The 17844-nt window shown below is 38.1% G+C and overlaps 1 protein-coding gene across 1 annotated transcript in view; it reads left to right on the forward strand.

Annotated features, from left to right (window-relative positions):
* The window catches only part of CPB1 (carboxypeptidase B1), a 31840-nt gene extending 16199 nt beyond the window's left edge, over positions 1–15641 (forward strand). Inside the window, exons 7-11 of the mRNA XM_050778183.1 lie at positions 672–782; positions 871–961; positions 1608–1810; positions 12887–12971; positions 15272–15641. Of these exons, the coding sequence (XP_050634140.1) occupies positions 672–782; positions 871–961; positions 1608–1810; positions 12887–12971; positions 15272–15459 (678 nt within the window). The 3' untranslated portion in view covers positions 15460–15641. The remainder of the gene's footprint in view (positions 1–671; positions 783–870; positions 962–1607; positions 1811–12886; positions 12972–15271) is intronic.
* The last annotated feature ends 2203 nt before the right edge of the window (positions 15642–17844 follow it).

Genomic DNA, 17844 nt, shown 5'->3' on the forward strand with positions numbered 1-17844 from the left:
TGGGCATGATGTCCCTCATTCATAGATAAATGTCTACATTACTTAACAGGGACAACAGGATTGTCCCTTCTTGAGAAAGACAACAAAGGAAACTCCCATCACTATGCAGCTTGGGGTGTTGGTGAGAGCCTCCCCAAAGTCCCTGAGTGTGAGCTTATTATGAGAGGCATTCTCATTATCTTGTTATATTGGACATTCCCTCTAGTGAGATCATCTACAGGAGGTTTCATAGAAAAGAAATACATTTCTAAATGACATTATTAGGAACACGCAGAGCTATCCACAGAACTTCTTACCAGAACTAGGTCTTACACTTATACCTTAGTAACTTTGAAAAAAGCTATTGTAGTTGTTATCTGAAAAGAAATGAGTATATATGTTCTTCAGAAGTCTTTAATTAAATAAGTTTCTCATTAAAGTAAAAAGTTAAAATAAGAAGGATGCAATAGAAATATCCTGGAAGCAGAGAAGAATTAGAAATAACAATTATAAATAAAAATATTAAGTATTGGTAGTAATTTGCTGATTGCTTTTTAAATATTAATATTGTCCATCCTCAATAGGAAATACTGTTTTTGTTACCAAAGTTAACATTCAACAGTCTTTGTAAATTTTAACAGCATTATATGTTCCATTTTTCCATGATGTTCCTCTTCATAATTCACATACAGGCTGTTCGTACCTATGGAAGTGAGATCCAAATAACAGAGCTTCTCAACAAGTTAGACTTTTATATCCTGCCTGTGCTCAATATCGACGGCTACATCTACACCTGGACCAAGGTACATGCAACAATACTGAGAGAGGCTGATTAAATTAAAACCAACCTCTCTCTGTTATATTTGTCCTAACCATATAGTCCACTTTCAGAGCCGATTTTGGAGAAAGACTCGCTCCACCCATGCTGGATCTACCTGCGTTGGCACAGACCCCAACAGAAATTTTGATGCTGGTTGGTGCGGTAAGTATCTGGCTAACCATTTTGCATCTATCCATTGAAAAACATAACAGGAAAAATAAGAAAACACAATAGTGTCTAAAATTAAAAAAAAAACAGCGAAGTTTTATATTTTAAAGTTCTAACTTTCTAAAAGCACCCAAAAAAAAAAAATTTAATTCAATTAACTAAAACATATTGAGAACTCTGTTGTGTTCCCAGCTGTGCTAGATGCTGAAAATATAAGGCTGAACAAACCAGACATAATCCTACTACTCATGGAATGTATAGTCTAGAGGGGGAGACAGCCATTAAATAAGTCATTATTTACATAAAATTGTAATGCAATTAAGAATGATCATACTAAAAATGTTTTCATGGATATTAGTTTCTCCCCTGCTTATTAATGTTCTTACACTATATTGATACTACACGGAGACACATTGGTGATTCCACGTGCAACTTTTTACCACGTTAGCTTAAAAACATACCATCCTAATCCTGTGATTAAATGGATATTTTACTACATAATATATACATAATAGGGACAACTATAAGGCCTCCTTGATTAGGACTCCTATGAAAACAACTTTCTAATTTGAAAGTTTAAAACATCCTCACAAGAACCTTATTAGGTGATCCTTGCCATTAACATCACATGTTTTTCCAGAAATTGGAGCCTCTCGAAACCCCTGTGATGAAACTTACTGTGGACCTGCTGCAGAGTCTGAAAAGGAGACCAAGGCCCTGGCTGATTTCATCCGCAACAACCTCTCTTCCATCAAGGCATATCTGACAATCCACTCGTACTCCCAAATGTTAATCTACCCTTACTCATATGCTTACAAACTCGGTGTGAACAATGTTGAGTTGGTAAGTAGCAAAATAGTAGGTATGATATTTTACTGCTGAGATTTTTAAAATTCTAATCCTAAAAAAAAAAATCATTATAAGAACACTTTCTGCAAGTCCCTTTATTGATTTTTTGGTAGTAGAATTGAAAAACTTATTACAGATGTATAAGGAATCTGGAGTTGGCTAAAAGAAATATGATTTTCATACAGGAAATTGTTCCCCACATGTGATTTATTGACTAATCTTCAAAATGACAATAGTTCCATTTCCTCTGGCTTCACCACAATACTGACTTACATGATGATTTCAGATGCATTTGAGATAATCAACAAAGTTGCTTGATCACATACATATTTTTTTTCAGTCAGTTTTGTCAAGCTGCCCTGAGCTGAATTTGACACAGATCCAGAGCATAGCAGAGCATAGCAGATGTCATTAGGAATTTGTCACACTTGGGTGATATCAGGTTTAGTCATTAAATACTAAAACTGTTTATTTCACTTTTTGATTGGGTGGGACTCAAAAGTAAATCAATCAATGAACAAATAATGTGAATGAGTCTTTACCACATACAGGGCATAAAGCAAAGAAATTTAAGAATCTCTGACATCAAAAAAACTAGCAATCTTATTGAACAATCAAGACATAATCACTTGAGCAGTTAAATAATGAGTTTTCTCATTGAGAAATATCACATGTCAATGAATAATTTTTTAAATAAGCATGTTTGAATCTTTCAAACAATATTTCATTAATTTGTGAAACATCTGGCTGCCAGAAGTTGGCACCAATAAACTAAAAGAGCAAATATAAGATTTAAAGCATTTGAGTTACGCCAAAAAAAAAAAAAAAATGTATTCCACTTAGACAATGACATGCATATTTGGCTTACCTAAATGAATAAATTTGAAGACCCAGTAACTTTAAAACTGAAAAATGTTGTTTTATACTTTCAGAATCAGTCTTTCAGAGACCAAATAAAATATGTAATGCTGTAAATATTTTGAGAACAAATCAGAAAAATAACCCCATCTCCTAGAAAATTGATAGCTAATAGTTGGATGGGCCCTTTTCTTTAAAAAAAAATTACAATTTTTCAAAAAGCTTTTCATTTTTCCCCATCCGTGGCCAATATATAGAAGTTAGCACCGCTAAGCATTTCAGTTTTTCACTTAAGCTCAGGCTGTCTGTGTTGCCAGTGGGCACTCACAGTCTTGCTGTCCCAGAGATGGGTGTGGTTGGCTCCTCATTTCTGTCCAAAATTTCTGGCCACCAGAAAAGGGGAGGTGGGGGTATGTAGTTTGTATAACTCATGTAAATATATTTAAGTTGTGCCATATCAGAAGAGAAAAAGCCAAAGCCATAGCTACATACTAATGAGTTAATAATTAAAATATAAAAATTAAAATTACAAAACACATTGAGAGTAGCAATAACATATATATCCAGTTTGCTTCAGTATCAACTAGTTTTACACATAAATACTAAAAGACTAACACTAACAGAATAAACCTTAAAGTGTTCCTGGAAGCTGAGCTGCCAAAGTTTTCTTATTCAGTACATTTCCTATTCAAGGAATAAGTGTAAGCCCTTTTAGTGATGAGACAGCTTTGTTGCCACTAGTTGTATACAATAACAACGAGAATCTGGGCTACCCTAAAAGTCTCCAAATCATCCTTAAAAAAAAAAAAAAAAAAAAAAAAGGCAAGTAAGTCCTGCCTCTAGAATATTATGAATAATTTTTGCTACTTCCTAAGGGAATTTTCTCCAGCAAAAGAAGCAAGCCTCAGAGTTAGCAGTTTTAATGGGCCAATTCACATGTGCGCCAAATGGTGTAAAACTGTTCCAACGGAACGTGAGTCACTGATACTCTTCCCTAAGAGTCACTTCTTTGTTTAAAGTCAAGGAGAGGTAATAGTAAAAGAGATACTATTCAAAATCCTGTCCTCCAAAATTGTTGTTAAATTCTAATTGCCAATGAAGTATAATAAGTAGAATTCTACCAAAGTAAAATGTTCATAATCTATTCTCAAAAGGAGAAAAAGCACAGGCCACAAAATAATCTTATTTTGGATGCTTGTTTCTACACACACAAAACTAAAAAGTTCAAATAAAAGTACATGCCACTTTTATCTTTACCAGAGTACAAGACAGGTGACTAAAATGCATAAATTGAATTTGATATATCAGACTCATTGATTTAAAAACTTTTAATTTCCAATAATTTTCTCTATTGATTAAGCTTTCCTCTAGTATCTTAAAAGAAACACTTAAATGCCACTAGTAAGTGGCATGCTACTTAAGGTGACTGTTATTTGATTATCTGATTCATTTGGTGTCTGAATTTAGTTTAGCACACCAAAGCAACTTTAATATTTTGAGTAGCTAGAGATCCTTCCAACTTTTTCTTGTATGGTAGAATTCCAATTTACTTACTTCCAAAGCACATTTTGCTAAAACAAGCTCATTAACTATAGTGCAATTACAAATATACGTATAGACAAAAAAGAATATGACTCTCTCAAAAATATCAATCTTAACATTTTTAGTTTTTATTTGCAATGAGGATTTCAAGGGGAAAAAAATAAGCCTTGGTCTAGAAAAGTTAATTTTCCACCCAAATCTAGTGCCTCCATATTAATTCTTACATAGAGAAATGTGACTCTGCTGCAGAAAACAAAAGGTAGTAAAACATTAGGAAGATGAATTCTTGCGTCATACCACATTAAAATTCAAAGGAAACAATGAGGACTTATACAGCATTCTGCCAAGTCATTGGTATACATGGGATTTCTATTTTTCTTTATATCTATAAAATTATTATTACATTTATAGCAAAAAATATATATGTTTCAATGACAATAAGACTAGACTAAAGGAAATTATCTTGTCCTTATGTTAGCATTTTCAGCCCAAACTTAGGACATCCCATAAGCAGCAGTCCTTTGATATCTGAGTCATGACAAAAATTTATGTGGCTTCATTTCTGAATGATTTTACATGTAGCTTGCCTAATAATTGCTCACATCATAAGACAACCTTCCGAAGAAAGAAGGGCAGAGATAAGAATGCAAAAGACCAATGAAGTAAAGAACAGGAAAAGTATTATATGGATTGCAGAGAAGACTACTAGAAAAGATATGTTTAGCGGAGCAGAAGGGAGATGGAATAACAAGAATATCTCACACATATAATGCTTTCCCATTTGCAAACTGATTTTACTCATACTATATTGTTTAAAGCAAGAATACAAAGTGCACTCTGAGCTTCTAATGGCCTCATAAACCGTCCAGTCTCTCAGTGCAGACCTCTTTAATATAAAGTGGCCACTACCGTCAAAGGAAGTTTTAAGACTTAGAAGAAAAACAATGAATTTAGATTTCCAAAATTCTAAAGGACAATGAAATATTGAATTCTGTGACCTTGTTATTGTCAGAGAAATTAAAACTGGGATAAAAGCCTTTCAAACCTAACCAAATGACTGCACTTATTGGGCAGGAAGAAGCACCCAATCGTTGGTACACCTCCTGCAAAGTTGTCTACATGACACTGTTAATAATAACAATAATAATAATAATACAACTTCAAAGTGAAAAATGGGAAGCCAGAAGAATATCCAGCCAACAAGTATCTTGTCCCTCTCCACAGATTAACAACGTGGAAAGCAGAGTGCACTACACAAAGGTGCCAATCCAGGGCATGAGTCTCGCACCATTTCTCTGCATTAGAAGCACAGAATGTTATGCCTAGAAAAGTCTTAGAAATTCTCTGGTCTGTTTCTCATTTTCCACCTGAGGCATGGAAGGCTTGGTGAAGCCAACACTAGTAGTCAGGGTAGCCCTGGGTCTAAAGCTACTGGCTCCTGAAGAATCTTCTAGGCTGCCTCAATTTCCAAAGACACACAGACACATATTTAAGTGGGTACATTCTATGGTGGTACCCCATAGAACTGCTTTGCAGAAGAACATTCATCAGAAAGTCTTTCATCCCACACAGTACATCATAATTACCTCTGCCTCTGGACATTACTAAAGATGTACTCTGGTTAGCTGAGATGACTAACTTCTAATGGCCTAGTCTTTATGATTCTGGCCCATTCTTTTGAGAGATATATATATTCATTAACCAGGAAAAAGATAACAGTAACCAGAAGAAGAAATATGACAGACTTTCTAAAAAATTATTAAATGTGAACAAAAGATAGAAAGCTACTTCTAAATTCTAACACCTTCCAGTCCAGTGGCACCTCACTCACTGCCTCTTAATTGAAGTTTTAATTAAGGCATTACTAAGACACAAGTCCCCTGCTCTCCTCAAGAATGTGAGTATAATGCAAGATTATGGTTAAAGATAAACCTAAAAATCAGAGGGAAAACTATTGTGATTAGAAGGCGGACAGTTGCCGGGCTATGCACACATCCAAGCACATCACCCATCACAGCTGCTCCATGTCCCTAATAGCAAGAGTAGCAAGCCACAATTCTGCTTTCAGGTGTGCTTATCAGCGGCTCAGGTGAACAGGGCTTTAGACACAAAATATCTGCTGCAGGAATTTTCTCCAAATTTATACTCTCACTTAAAAGATAAAAACTTTAAATGATAAACTCAGAATTTATTTAAGAAACTAGTTGCTTATTCACCATTATGCTCTTTAAGGGACTTCTTGGCCTGATAAAATTCTCCTACTAGGCCTGGTCAGTACATGGCTTATCAATCATCAAAAATTTCATAGCCAGGCCTGGTGGCTCATGCCTGTAATCCCAGCACTTTGGGAGGCCGATGCAGGAGGATCACTTGTGGTCAGGAATTTGAGACCAGCCTGGCCAACATGGTGAAACCTCTTCCCTACCAAAAATACAAAAATTTGGCTGGATGTGGTGGCACACGCCTGTAGTCCCAGCTCCTCGGGTGGCTGAGGCATGAGAATCATTTGAACCCGGGAGGCAGAGGTTGCAGTGAGCCAAGATCATGCCACTGCACTCCAACCTGGGTAACAGAGCAAGACCCCGTCGCGGAAGGAAGGAAGGAAGGAAGGAAGGAAGGAAGGAAGGAAGGAAGGAAGGAAGGAAGGAAGGAAGGAAGGAAGGGAAAAAAAGAAATTTCATTAAGCAACTATTAAGTGCTCATTATAAAGTATGTTTCCTGCCACTGAGAACTTACAATCCTACTGAAATGACTAGATTTGGGTACCAGAAACCATACAAAAGGAGAACAGAATTGGGAGTTTCCCATTAGTGCAGTAGTAGGAATTCAGGAGAGGAAAATGGCAATGTTTGCTGAAGCTACACAGTTAAGATCATAAAGAAGGGATGCAACTTGTTCTGAGCTTTGAAGTCTGGGCAGAATTTGAGCGGCAGAGAAAGGAATAGGACGTTTTAGGCAGAGAAAATAGCCAACAAATGAGCAATGGAGAAACTGAAAGATGAAGTTGAGGAAGGAAGTAGAAGGGGGTCATCTTGTATCGAGTGTTCTCCCTGGGGAACAGTCGGGGCAAGGGCCAATCAATGAGGTGACCAGGTTGTGTAGGCACTTGAATGCCAGGATGAATCCTGTGTCACAGTGGGCCCTGGAGTCAGGGGCCTGGAAAATAGGATTGTAGGTCCATTACAGAACTTCCAGTAGAATTTGGAATTCAAACAACAAATAATTTTTATTGTAACCATGTCCAAATATTTCATGGGACAGACTTCTACTGAAAAATTATTGTTCATCTGAAATTTAAATTTAACTGGTCAATCTGTATTTTTTCCTAAAAGCCTGAAAGTTCTTGGGATAAAGTGATGTTTTAGCAAAAGTGACCTAGCAGAGATGTTTAAAAGATACTTGTAATGTCATCAACAGTGAAAAAGACATTCTCATAGCACCTTTAAAATCAGTTGTCTTTCTTTTTCATCTTTTTCCTAAAATAAATTCTAGTTTACCATAATTAAATATTTTATATGACTTCCATTTCAACTAATTTTGCCCCCCACCCCCAGATGACATTTGGCAATGTTTGGGAGACAACTTTGGTTGTCATAACTGTCAAGCTCTACTGGCATCTGGTGGGTAGAGGCCAGGGGATGCTGACACACTTCCTACAATGCACAGAACAGCCCTCCCATCCCCAACAAATTATCCAGCCCAAAATGGCAAGAGTGCCAAGGTTGAGAAACTTGCTTTAAATGAAGATAAGAACAAAGTCACATTCCTGGACAAAGGCTCTGGCCTTTCACAGGATCTTATACTTTCTTCACAAAACTTTACAATGTTCTGCAAATTTCAAGTGCAAGAGAACCTACAAATCCCCCATTAGACAGTGTTTATTTATTTGGGAGAAACTCCACTTCTACCAGAAAAATAAATAAATACATACATACATTCTCTAGACTTTGCAATTTCAGCTGACTCACACTTCACATTTCCCTTGAATGTCAAAGAGCTTAAAAATATGTATGCAGATCAGTCCAATACAAAGTTTGGTTTTCATCAGTGAAAGCATTCCCACACTCCCCTGGGCTCTGTGGAAATCGGCAGGCCTGGTTCTCCTAAGCCAAACTTTTTCCTAACTCCTTGCCCTTCTCTAATCTCAGGGCCTCCTTCTTCTCAAAACACATTTGCTTTTTCAGGTCTCAAATGCTTTCTCCTTGGTGCCTGCTTATAGACCGTAAGGACTTCTTCTTTTGCACCAAAATTATAAAAGTTAAGTTTCTTATTGGTCCCTTGGTATAATTTACCCATTATCGCAGGACAGAAGGAAGGAAACTGCAGTTAAGGGTCATTTTGATGCTTCCCTTATCACAGATATTCACCCATAGGGATGGCTAAACTCAGAACTTTCAGTCAGAAACAAAGTTCTACAGAAAATTTTCTTTAAATTGTTTTATACCTTATAGTTGGTTTGGAGCTTTTGTTTTCTTATACTGTAATAATGGGCCACTGGAAGATTGATGCTGGCCGTGTACAAGAGATTGGAGTGAGAGCGATGTGCACAGTCACTAAAGGGGAGTTTCTTTATCATATATTCAATGGGAATGCAGGTCAGTGGAAAAGAATATCCTCTCCTTATTCATCTCACCAGGTCCTTGGAACTCAACGCCTGGAGAAACATTACACTAGCTCTTACTTTGTCTCTTGGGCTGTGAGCTAGACGTGACATTTTAGACTCTCTCTGTCTTTTGCTCTAGGACCAAGGCCTCTTTTTGAGGAAATAGATGACAAAAGAGAACATGCATAAGATGTGGTAGGAAATTCATAGCTAAGGATTAATAAAGGCTGACCATGTTTGGCCTTGACCGAAAGCAAAGTTTTCTCTGAGGCTGATTTATATTTAGCTTCCTTCTGTTCTTTACAATTGGTAAAACCAGCTCCAGCAACACTTCTTTTGAAGTATTCCAAGGCCACAAGGAGAAGTGAAAAAGAGCAGAGGATTTAAAGAAAGAAGAACCTAGCTCAAGTCAGCCACTTATGGGGCTGTGTGCCCTTGAGCAAGTTCTTTTATCCTCTGTGAGTTTTAGTTCTTTTATCTGTAAAATGGGGATAAAAATATCTAGCTCTTATCAAGAGCTCTTTGTAAAGCTTAAGTTTTTATGTAAATGTTAGTTCTGATTTTGAATCCACTGAGAAACAATGTAAGATGTCCCTCAAAAGAGAAGTTGTATAGAAATTGTCACTAATTGGAATTTCAAGATACGGACCGAGCTGTCTGCTGTGTCGTTGCTTCTTGGCTCTTCCATCATGTGCCCTCGTCTCTTTTTACAGAAACATGCAAGGGAACAGAGTTACCACTCTAACATTGTAGCAAATGCAAGAATTACCTTTCTCTCTACCATTCTTGGCAGGGGTCAGTCATCCAGGTTGATTGGAACATTCCCACTGAGCTTGCTGCCCCAGATGGCATTCCATTCTGCTAGAAAATTCTGTGTCAGTGAAATGTGGACAGATAATGTTGAGAAGATAAATGAGTAACATTTGTGAAATTATTTGAACTCTTCTAAAGAAAAGACGCACACTGATTCCAGGGATTTTTGTTAACATAATTGGAATTTAAAATATGATATTTTACTTGATTAATGTCTGTTCTGACTTTTTTTTTTTGTCTTTTGGCCTTGGAGGGGCTGAGAGAAAGGATCCATAGACTTTTTTTTAATTAATAGAAATAAGTAAAATGCACAGAAGATGTCAATGTCTAAATGTAGCAACCCATCAACCATCAATAAATGGTACCACTGCCCTCCCCAGAAGCATCCCCAATCTCCACTCAGGTGGGTTCAGCCTCTGCAAAGCTCAGCACTCTGCACCTCCACCCAAATCTTGACTATTCATAATGCCCCTAAGCCAGAGTGTTAGACTCAGTTGACTAATCATTTGCTAGGTGCTATGCAATCTGCTGAGGATACAAAATGAATAGCCAACAATTCCTTCCTTCAAGGAGCTCACCTGGAGAGGACATAGATGCAAAAACAACTGATTATAGCACACAGTGAACCCTGATAAAAGTGTGGGCACCCAACAAGGAGGGGTGCTCAATGCTTCCTAAGACAGTAGAGGCAGTTTCATAAAGAAGATAACACTAAAACTGAATCTGGAAAAACAATAGCAATTATTCATATTAGCAAAGACAGAAAGAGGATTCCGGTGAAGCGAAAAGGGTACCCACAGTCATGGAGGTCAGGAGAAGCAGGAAAGGGTGTAGAGAGAAGTAATTCAGGAAAATCTACCTCAGGAGGAACACGAGAATACACAACAAATGATGTAGCCTGAGAGACAAGGCCGGACCTGGTTTGTAACAACTGTTTTTGCCAAAGAGGTTTGACATGATAGAGCCACCGAAGACGTGGTGATGAGGTGATCTTCAGAAGATGAGAGATGAGGTGGATATCAAGATGAGAGAGCAACTGAGGACAAGAGCTGAGAACTTAAACATAAAATAAATGTTCCTCCAGTGTGCACCTGTGACAGGAATAAAATAACAACCTTTTTAAGCCCACATCAACCTCAGGTATTCCTTCAGCATCAAAAAACTAGAGCAACTGTTTCCAAAAGATGCCAGTGAAGGCATAGAGAGAACTCGGATGTCACTTCACATGCCCAGAGTGTGGTTTGAGGAAAGGACAACTAAACATTTTTCTGTGGCCTTAATGGAAATCATGATTAAATTGATAAGATAATAAGTCAAAAGAGATAACAGATCACAAATAGCCCCCTTTGGTTTTGTCTGAAAACTGTATTATTGTATTGCACCAGTAAATATGTTGAGAGACTTGAACGACAATCAATCAACACGAGCCCAAAAGATAACGACAATGACTACTAAATCTTCTCAAGTCTTCGTAACTATTCATGTTTGGAACTAATCTTGAAGAATATTTCCACTAACTAAAAATAATAATTCAAGGCTTAAGGAAAAATTGAAGTAAAGCCTGAAGAAGGCAACCGGGGAAGGAATAAGAATTCTGTAAGATCAGAGGTTCTGCCTTCCAGAAAAATAACTAACTAGAGATTTCCTTTGATAAATGGCAAGTTAAAGAAATTGTAGAATGGTAGAAAATATCATGTTTACCTACAAAAAGAACTATTGCCTCACCATGTTTCACATCTCCAGAAGATGGTTTTAAATCTATTCTTAGCATTATGTAATGTTTAACTGGTTCTGGTTTCAATTGGCAGTGGAACCTAAGGGTTTAACCAAAGGGTTAAAAAAATTTAAATCTAGTGTCTTTGTCACAATAAGATTAAACAAGAGGAGCAATATATTTAGGCCACAACAGTAAATATTCCATGCAGTTAGAGAAAGCATGTCTTAGTTTATCAGTTTAGAAACAGGAAAATGGAACCCTAAAATTTGCAGGCACTGAACCAAAACTCTGAAAATAATGTTAGTTCCAGGAAGCTGATTGCATCATTTCAGTGGACCAGAACAGAAAATAATGAATTACATTTTATAACTCTCTTAAAGTTTTCTAATTTACCACCTGGCTGATGAAGTATTAATGCTTTAGGAATTGGAATCCTTGAAGTCTTATGGCCATGCCCTCATCAGTTTGACATAAGATTCTACTAAACTGGTTTCAACACTAGAATAAGGGAAGGAAAATTCCTACTTTGTAAAAATCATATTATTCTGATTTCATCACCAACCTCACAGTTTTCCAGGCATATGTAGAAGAAGTAATTATAATGCCAGAATATGAAATACAGCCAGTTTCATTACCGGAATGAATTATGGCTAATTCTCCTGCAGTAAACAATTTGTTTTTCAAATCTGTATTCCCCAGACAGCTGAGCCAGGCCTTGCTTCTCAAGTGTTTTATTTAAATAGGCAGTATGTCAGTGGAGTTTTACCACAGAGTTTCTGAGTACAGAGAGCCTTTCCCTAGGAGTTGGGTGCAGGGAACCGGAGGGCAATGGTTCTTATGAGAAGGTGATGATGCTTCTAAGAAAAAAGATTACACGTAAGTTAATATTTAACAACTTTTTTAAATTCTGAAATTCAAATGTTCTGCATTTTGAAATAGAATGAATATTCTGTAACTTTTTAGTCTAAAAATTTTCCAAGCTGGAGCTACCACTCATCTATGGAACTGCCAGTCCTAAGCATTTCCATGCTGGCACTGAATGTTGCATTGACTAGCCAATCCTATGGGCAGTTTCTAATGCTCCTGCCCTAACTCACACAACCCTATCGTAACTTAATCTGGCTTTATAACCTGCACATTGCCAAGCGGTTTTTTTGTTTGTTTGTTTTGTTTTCTTTGGGTTTTTGCGTGCGTGTGTTTTGGTTTGTTTGCCTGCAAACAGGTAGACAACTTCTTTGCACAGCCATAAAGCCTTCCTTGTCTCCTGCTTTACTCTTACAAACTCTTACAAGACAAGATAAATAGAGGCTCAGAGTGAATGCTTGGGGAGGGTATTAGGGAAGACATCCTTGCACAAGAATTACTTGGATCATATCACTAAGTTAGGTAGAAAAATGAAAATGGGTCCTGAAAAAGCATATAATACTATCCAAATTGTTACTTTACATGCTTCGGATGCCTTAAAAATAAGGTACAGGGCATTTATTTAGCAGTATGCTTTTATTTATTTCCTTACTTATTGCCGTTTCTTTTGCAGAATACCCTGGCTAAAGCTGCTGTGAAAGAACTTGCCTCACTGCACGGCACCAAGTACACATATGGCCCAGGAGCTACAACAATCTGTGAGTCTTGGCTTCAGAACTGTGCAAAGAACCATGTGCCTAAAAAGCCAACAAATGGTTCCTGGGGCGTTTATTTTCTGATAGTTTAAAGCATCTGGCTTCTGCCTCACAACTAATTTTTCTAAAATATGTAATCAGTTTTCTGTTCAAAAAAAAAAAGGAGGGAAAGCCTGGACAACACAGCAACTTTGTCTCTAAAAACATTTAAAAATTAGCTGGTCACGCACACCTGTAATCCCAGCTACTGAGGAGGCTGAGGCGGGAGAGTCCCCTGAGCCCAGGAGTTCAAGGTTACAGTGAGCTATAATTGCACCATTGCACACCAGCCTGGGTGACAGAGCAGGACCCTGTTTCAAAATAAAAAGGGAAGGGAAGAAAAATATCCTTTTCAACCCACAGAGACATTTGCTCTCTGTAAGTATTTACTGAGCACTTACTATGTGCCAGGGCCTCACTAGGCACTTAGAGAACAAGAAAGTAAGAACAGAGAGAAGAAAAGATGAAAAGAGAAAAGGAAGGAGGGAGAGATCAGAGCAGTCTTTAAAAAACTGGCAGTAGGGAAGCAGGAAAAAATACGCAGTCTTTTTTGATACAGGTGCCAAGTGCTGTGACATTAGGATGCACAAGGAAAGCACACACAAAGAGACCAACCAACCCCACAGTATCAGAATTAACTTCCCAAGATGATGACACCACAAAAGTTTTATTTGAAAGGACCGTTGCTGGAGGAAAATATAAAACAGAGTGTTTCCGGCCAGGCACGGCGGCTCATGCCTGTAATCCCAGCACTTTGGGAGGCCGAGGGGGGCGGATCACGAGGTCAGGAGTTCGAGACCAGCCTGCCCAACATGGTGAAATCCCATCTCTACTAAAAATACAAAAAATTAGCCAGGCATGGTGGCGGGCACCTGTAATCCCAGCTGCTCAGGAGGCTGAGGCAGGAGAATCACTTGGACCCAGAAGGCGGAGGTTGCAGTGAGCTGAGATCCTACCACTGCACTCCAGCCTGGGTGACAAGAGCAAAACTCCATTTCAAAAAAAAAAGACGAGTGTTTTTGTTTGTTTGTTTGTTTGTTTGTTTGTTTGTTTTTGGCTAAACAGACAAGTACCAGGGCTACTTGAGGCACAAGTCACCTTCAAGAGGTAGACACCAGTCGCTCTAATCAGTCACTCAGTGTATGCAAGCAAGTGGCTAGAGTGGTAGGGGCTAGACTCCAGAGCTGTAGATGCTGCAGCTTAGATCTCTCTGGAAGGCACGTTCCACAGGCCTCATTTTCAATTTCTACGTATATCTTCCTTTGCCTTCAAATGATTTCTTTCTGCCTGAGGTTGGAAAGAAATTGAAACACACACATGAAAAAAGACCTGGTCTCATCATCAAGTGGCCTCCAGTGCAGTTGGAGAGGCTCTGGTCCTGAGTTGTTGGAATTTATTGTAAGCCTTTATGCAGAATACAATTTTCTTTACTTTTATTATTTTTTAAAAACCGCTCTGAATCATACGAGGCATACTGTTTTCTTAAGGGATTTCTAGCAGAGATAGCCCACCTATTTATATATTGTGAACTTGGTGCATATTTTATTCAATTCAGCTAGGTTTCTTTTTACATTACACTGTAACACCTTGGAGGGCAGAGCCAACATCTCTCCCTTGTTCTGGCATCTTCAGAGTTGAGGCCATAGCCTGCTGTTCCGTGGGGGCTATACAATTGTTGACTGAAAAAACAGATGAGTGAATAAATGAACAAATGAATTAATTAATACATATTTTATGTGTTAGTGACAACATGATTGTTATTGAATAAATTAACAAAAAGTACCTTATCTACGCCAGGCCCTATGCTAGATAAACACTAAAAATACGAAAATGAAGGCATAGCCCTGCCCTCAGCTTCTTTAATCTTATCATTTGGCATAGTTTCAGCCGGGTTTAGAGTCTTCTCCTCTTGCCAATCATACACAGCTTTCCTTATTTTCCTGAGAAATACACATCCTTTCACATATCAAGTATAGTTCACCATAGCATACAAGTACACTGGGAATTTTGCATTACAGATTACATACTTTCTGAAGTATTAAACACATCATTTCTACAAAGTGAAGTGGTGATACGTTTAATAAGATTGGAGTAATTTTTTTAAAACGGCCTCCAAAACATTTATGATCCAGTTTACTAGAAAATTGGCCTACTCAAAATATTTTGCACAGTGAAACATTTGTAATGATAAAAAGAAAGTGGCAATTTTTTAAAGCTCCTTCCTAGATTTAAAGTTTTTTTTCATTGCTGTTTGCACATTTCAGATCCTGCTGCTGGGGGCTCTGACGACTGGGCTTATGATCAAGGAATCAGATATTCCTTCACCCTTGAACTCCGAGATACAGGCAGATACGGCTTTGCCCTTCCAGAATCCCAGATCCGGGCTACCTGCGAGGAGACCTTGCTGGCAATCAAGTACATTGCCAGCTATGTCCTGGAACACCTGTACTAGTTGAGAAAGCTGATGGCCTCGTTTCAAAATTCTCATTTTTCATTTCTTTTCTTTCTTGAATTCTTATTTTGGTTTGCCTGGATGTTTTACAGATCCCAATCTTTCTTTTAAGTTTCTGGTATTAAACTAGGTAGATCTTTTCATATTGATCATAATAAAAGTGAATCATTACCATTGGAAAACCTGACATATGGTCTACTTCTTTGGGGATAAACCGATGTGAATGAATGACTAAGCAAGCCGTGCACAGTGAGGATTTGGTCAACTGTATAGGAGTTAACATCCTCGGGTGCTGGCCAAGACCATCAGGGTGCAGATGCACTGATTACAGTGGGAGGCTTGTGAGCTAAGAAGAAATGTAAAGGCAAATTCAGGACTATAAAACCTGGCATACATGAAAAGACACCATCTTTCTTGGTCTAGCTTTGGTCTCCACTCATTGAAGTTATTTTGTCAGCTGTCTACTACATGCCATGCACTTTGCTAAGCAATTGAAGATGGAACAATGAAAAAGAAAGATAACATTTCTGCCCTTAACGTGTGTATAGGCCCTTAGGAAAGACAGACATTACACAAATAATTAACTCATTAATTAACAATGTATTAATTAGTGATCTAATTTACGTTAATCAAATAAGTGCTGGATGAACTACACAAAAAGAACGTACAAAAAGTCTACCTGCTTGATGTAGGGGAGAAGCCTCCCTCAGAAGGTGCTGTAACCTGACAAATAAATCACAGTTAGCTGCACCCCTTCCAGGCCTGTGGCTATCCCAAAAGTGTAAGAAGAAAGCCAGTGAGGGTGAAATTTAGAGAGCTGAGGAAAGAAGAGCATGTGTCCAGGCTAGGGAGGGTGGTAGGAACCATGTCAGGCAGAGCTTAGAGGTCATGTTAAGGATTGGGGACACTGGTCTAAGAACAATGAAAATCCATGGAAGATATTAAGTCATCCATGACATGGTCACAGTGTTTTTCAAACACCAACTAGGCTAGGGTGTGGAAAGCAGATCAGACGTGAGACAAGAGGATGCCACGGACCCTGACTCGACCACTTGGACCAACGAAAGTGGCAAAAATCACTCCAGGACTTGAAGTTTTCCAGGACTGGAATTGAACATACTAATGTTGGGAAGTATTGTGCCAAGTTCAAATTTTAAAATAGAATGAGATGTACTAAAGTTATGATTTAGAGGCATCTCTTACTTAAAAATAATAGACTATTAACTCATTACTTTATAGACTTTTTGTAGTCTACTTTCATAGACTATTAACTCATTACTTTCTATATGACTTCAAGAAAAATGAGACTCCATATTGGGCATGGTATCTTAAAATATCTGTAACAGTGTTCTATTCATAAAGAGAATCCATTGAAGGAGCAACAGTTTGCGAAAGTTGTCAAGCCAAAGAATAATTAATTGCATTAGTTGTCCACTAGATGGTAGCAATGCAGCTGCTACAATGTGTCACACAATCACCTTCAAACTCATTTAGTAATACATCATTTAAATAGAGAGACAGAGACCCATACGTGCAAAAAAAGAAAAACAAAATTCCCATTAATTTATCAGCAACATTGGTGGTAATTAAAAAATAGATGTAATTTAGCTAAATATTCTTCCTCCTACTCTTTAAGTTATATCAACTTTGTGTATTGGAGGGTTAACATAGCCATAGTTACCTGAGTGAGGTAATCTTGCTGGAGGTGTATCATTAACTCCTGTTCCACAGGAGACTCCCTTGTGCTATCTCTGGCAAGTAACACCAACCCCTGACTAAGGGATGCTATGGCCCAAAGTATGGAAATCTTGGCAAACCACAAAGAACTCTCCTAATTCCCTAAATTGAACGCTTTAAAATAGAAATTAGGAATATATGTGGGCTGCGTTTTAAGTTTTAAGGGTAGGAACAAAGAATAGGAAAGCAAATATACAAATATTCTTATTTGAAATCCCGTGTATCTGAGATGTCCTGCACCTGAGAAATTTTTACTATAGCCACTGTCTGCTGAAAGTTAACAGGAAGCTGGCTAGAATTTCCACTTGCCTGGGCAAAACCAAGAAAAACAGAAAGGGAAATCTGCCTTAGTCCTCACTGCAGTAGTGTCTGACCAGCTAATCAGAGACTGCTGTGAGTCCACCCAGCCTTACCCACCTGAGAACCCCAGGTTGGGGGGATACCTCTTCTCCCTCCTTTATCCCACTCCCACCCTGAGATCCCAGAGCAGGCCCTGAGCCTTTCCTTCAGCTCCAAGCTCTTAGCTCCCAAAGCAACAGTGAACCAACAGCACAAGAGTGGCCCCTCAATCTTTCTTTCGCAAATGATGTGGATAGAAAATAGCAATACTGATTTTCTCATCTGGATTATGGAATTCCTACATACCTA

The sequence above is a fragment of the Macaca thibetana genome, chromosome 2, assembly GCF_024542745.1.
Source record: "Macaca thibetana thibetana isolate TM-01 chromosome 2, ASM2454274v1, whole genome shotgun sequence".
Taxonomy (NCBI): domain Eukaryota; kingdom Metazoa; phylum Chordata; class Mammalia; order Primates; family Cercopithecidae; genus Macaca; species Macaca thibetana.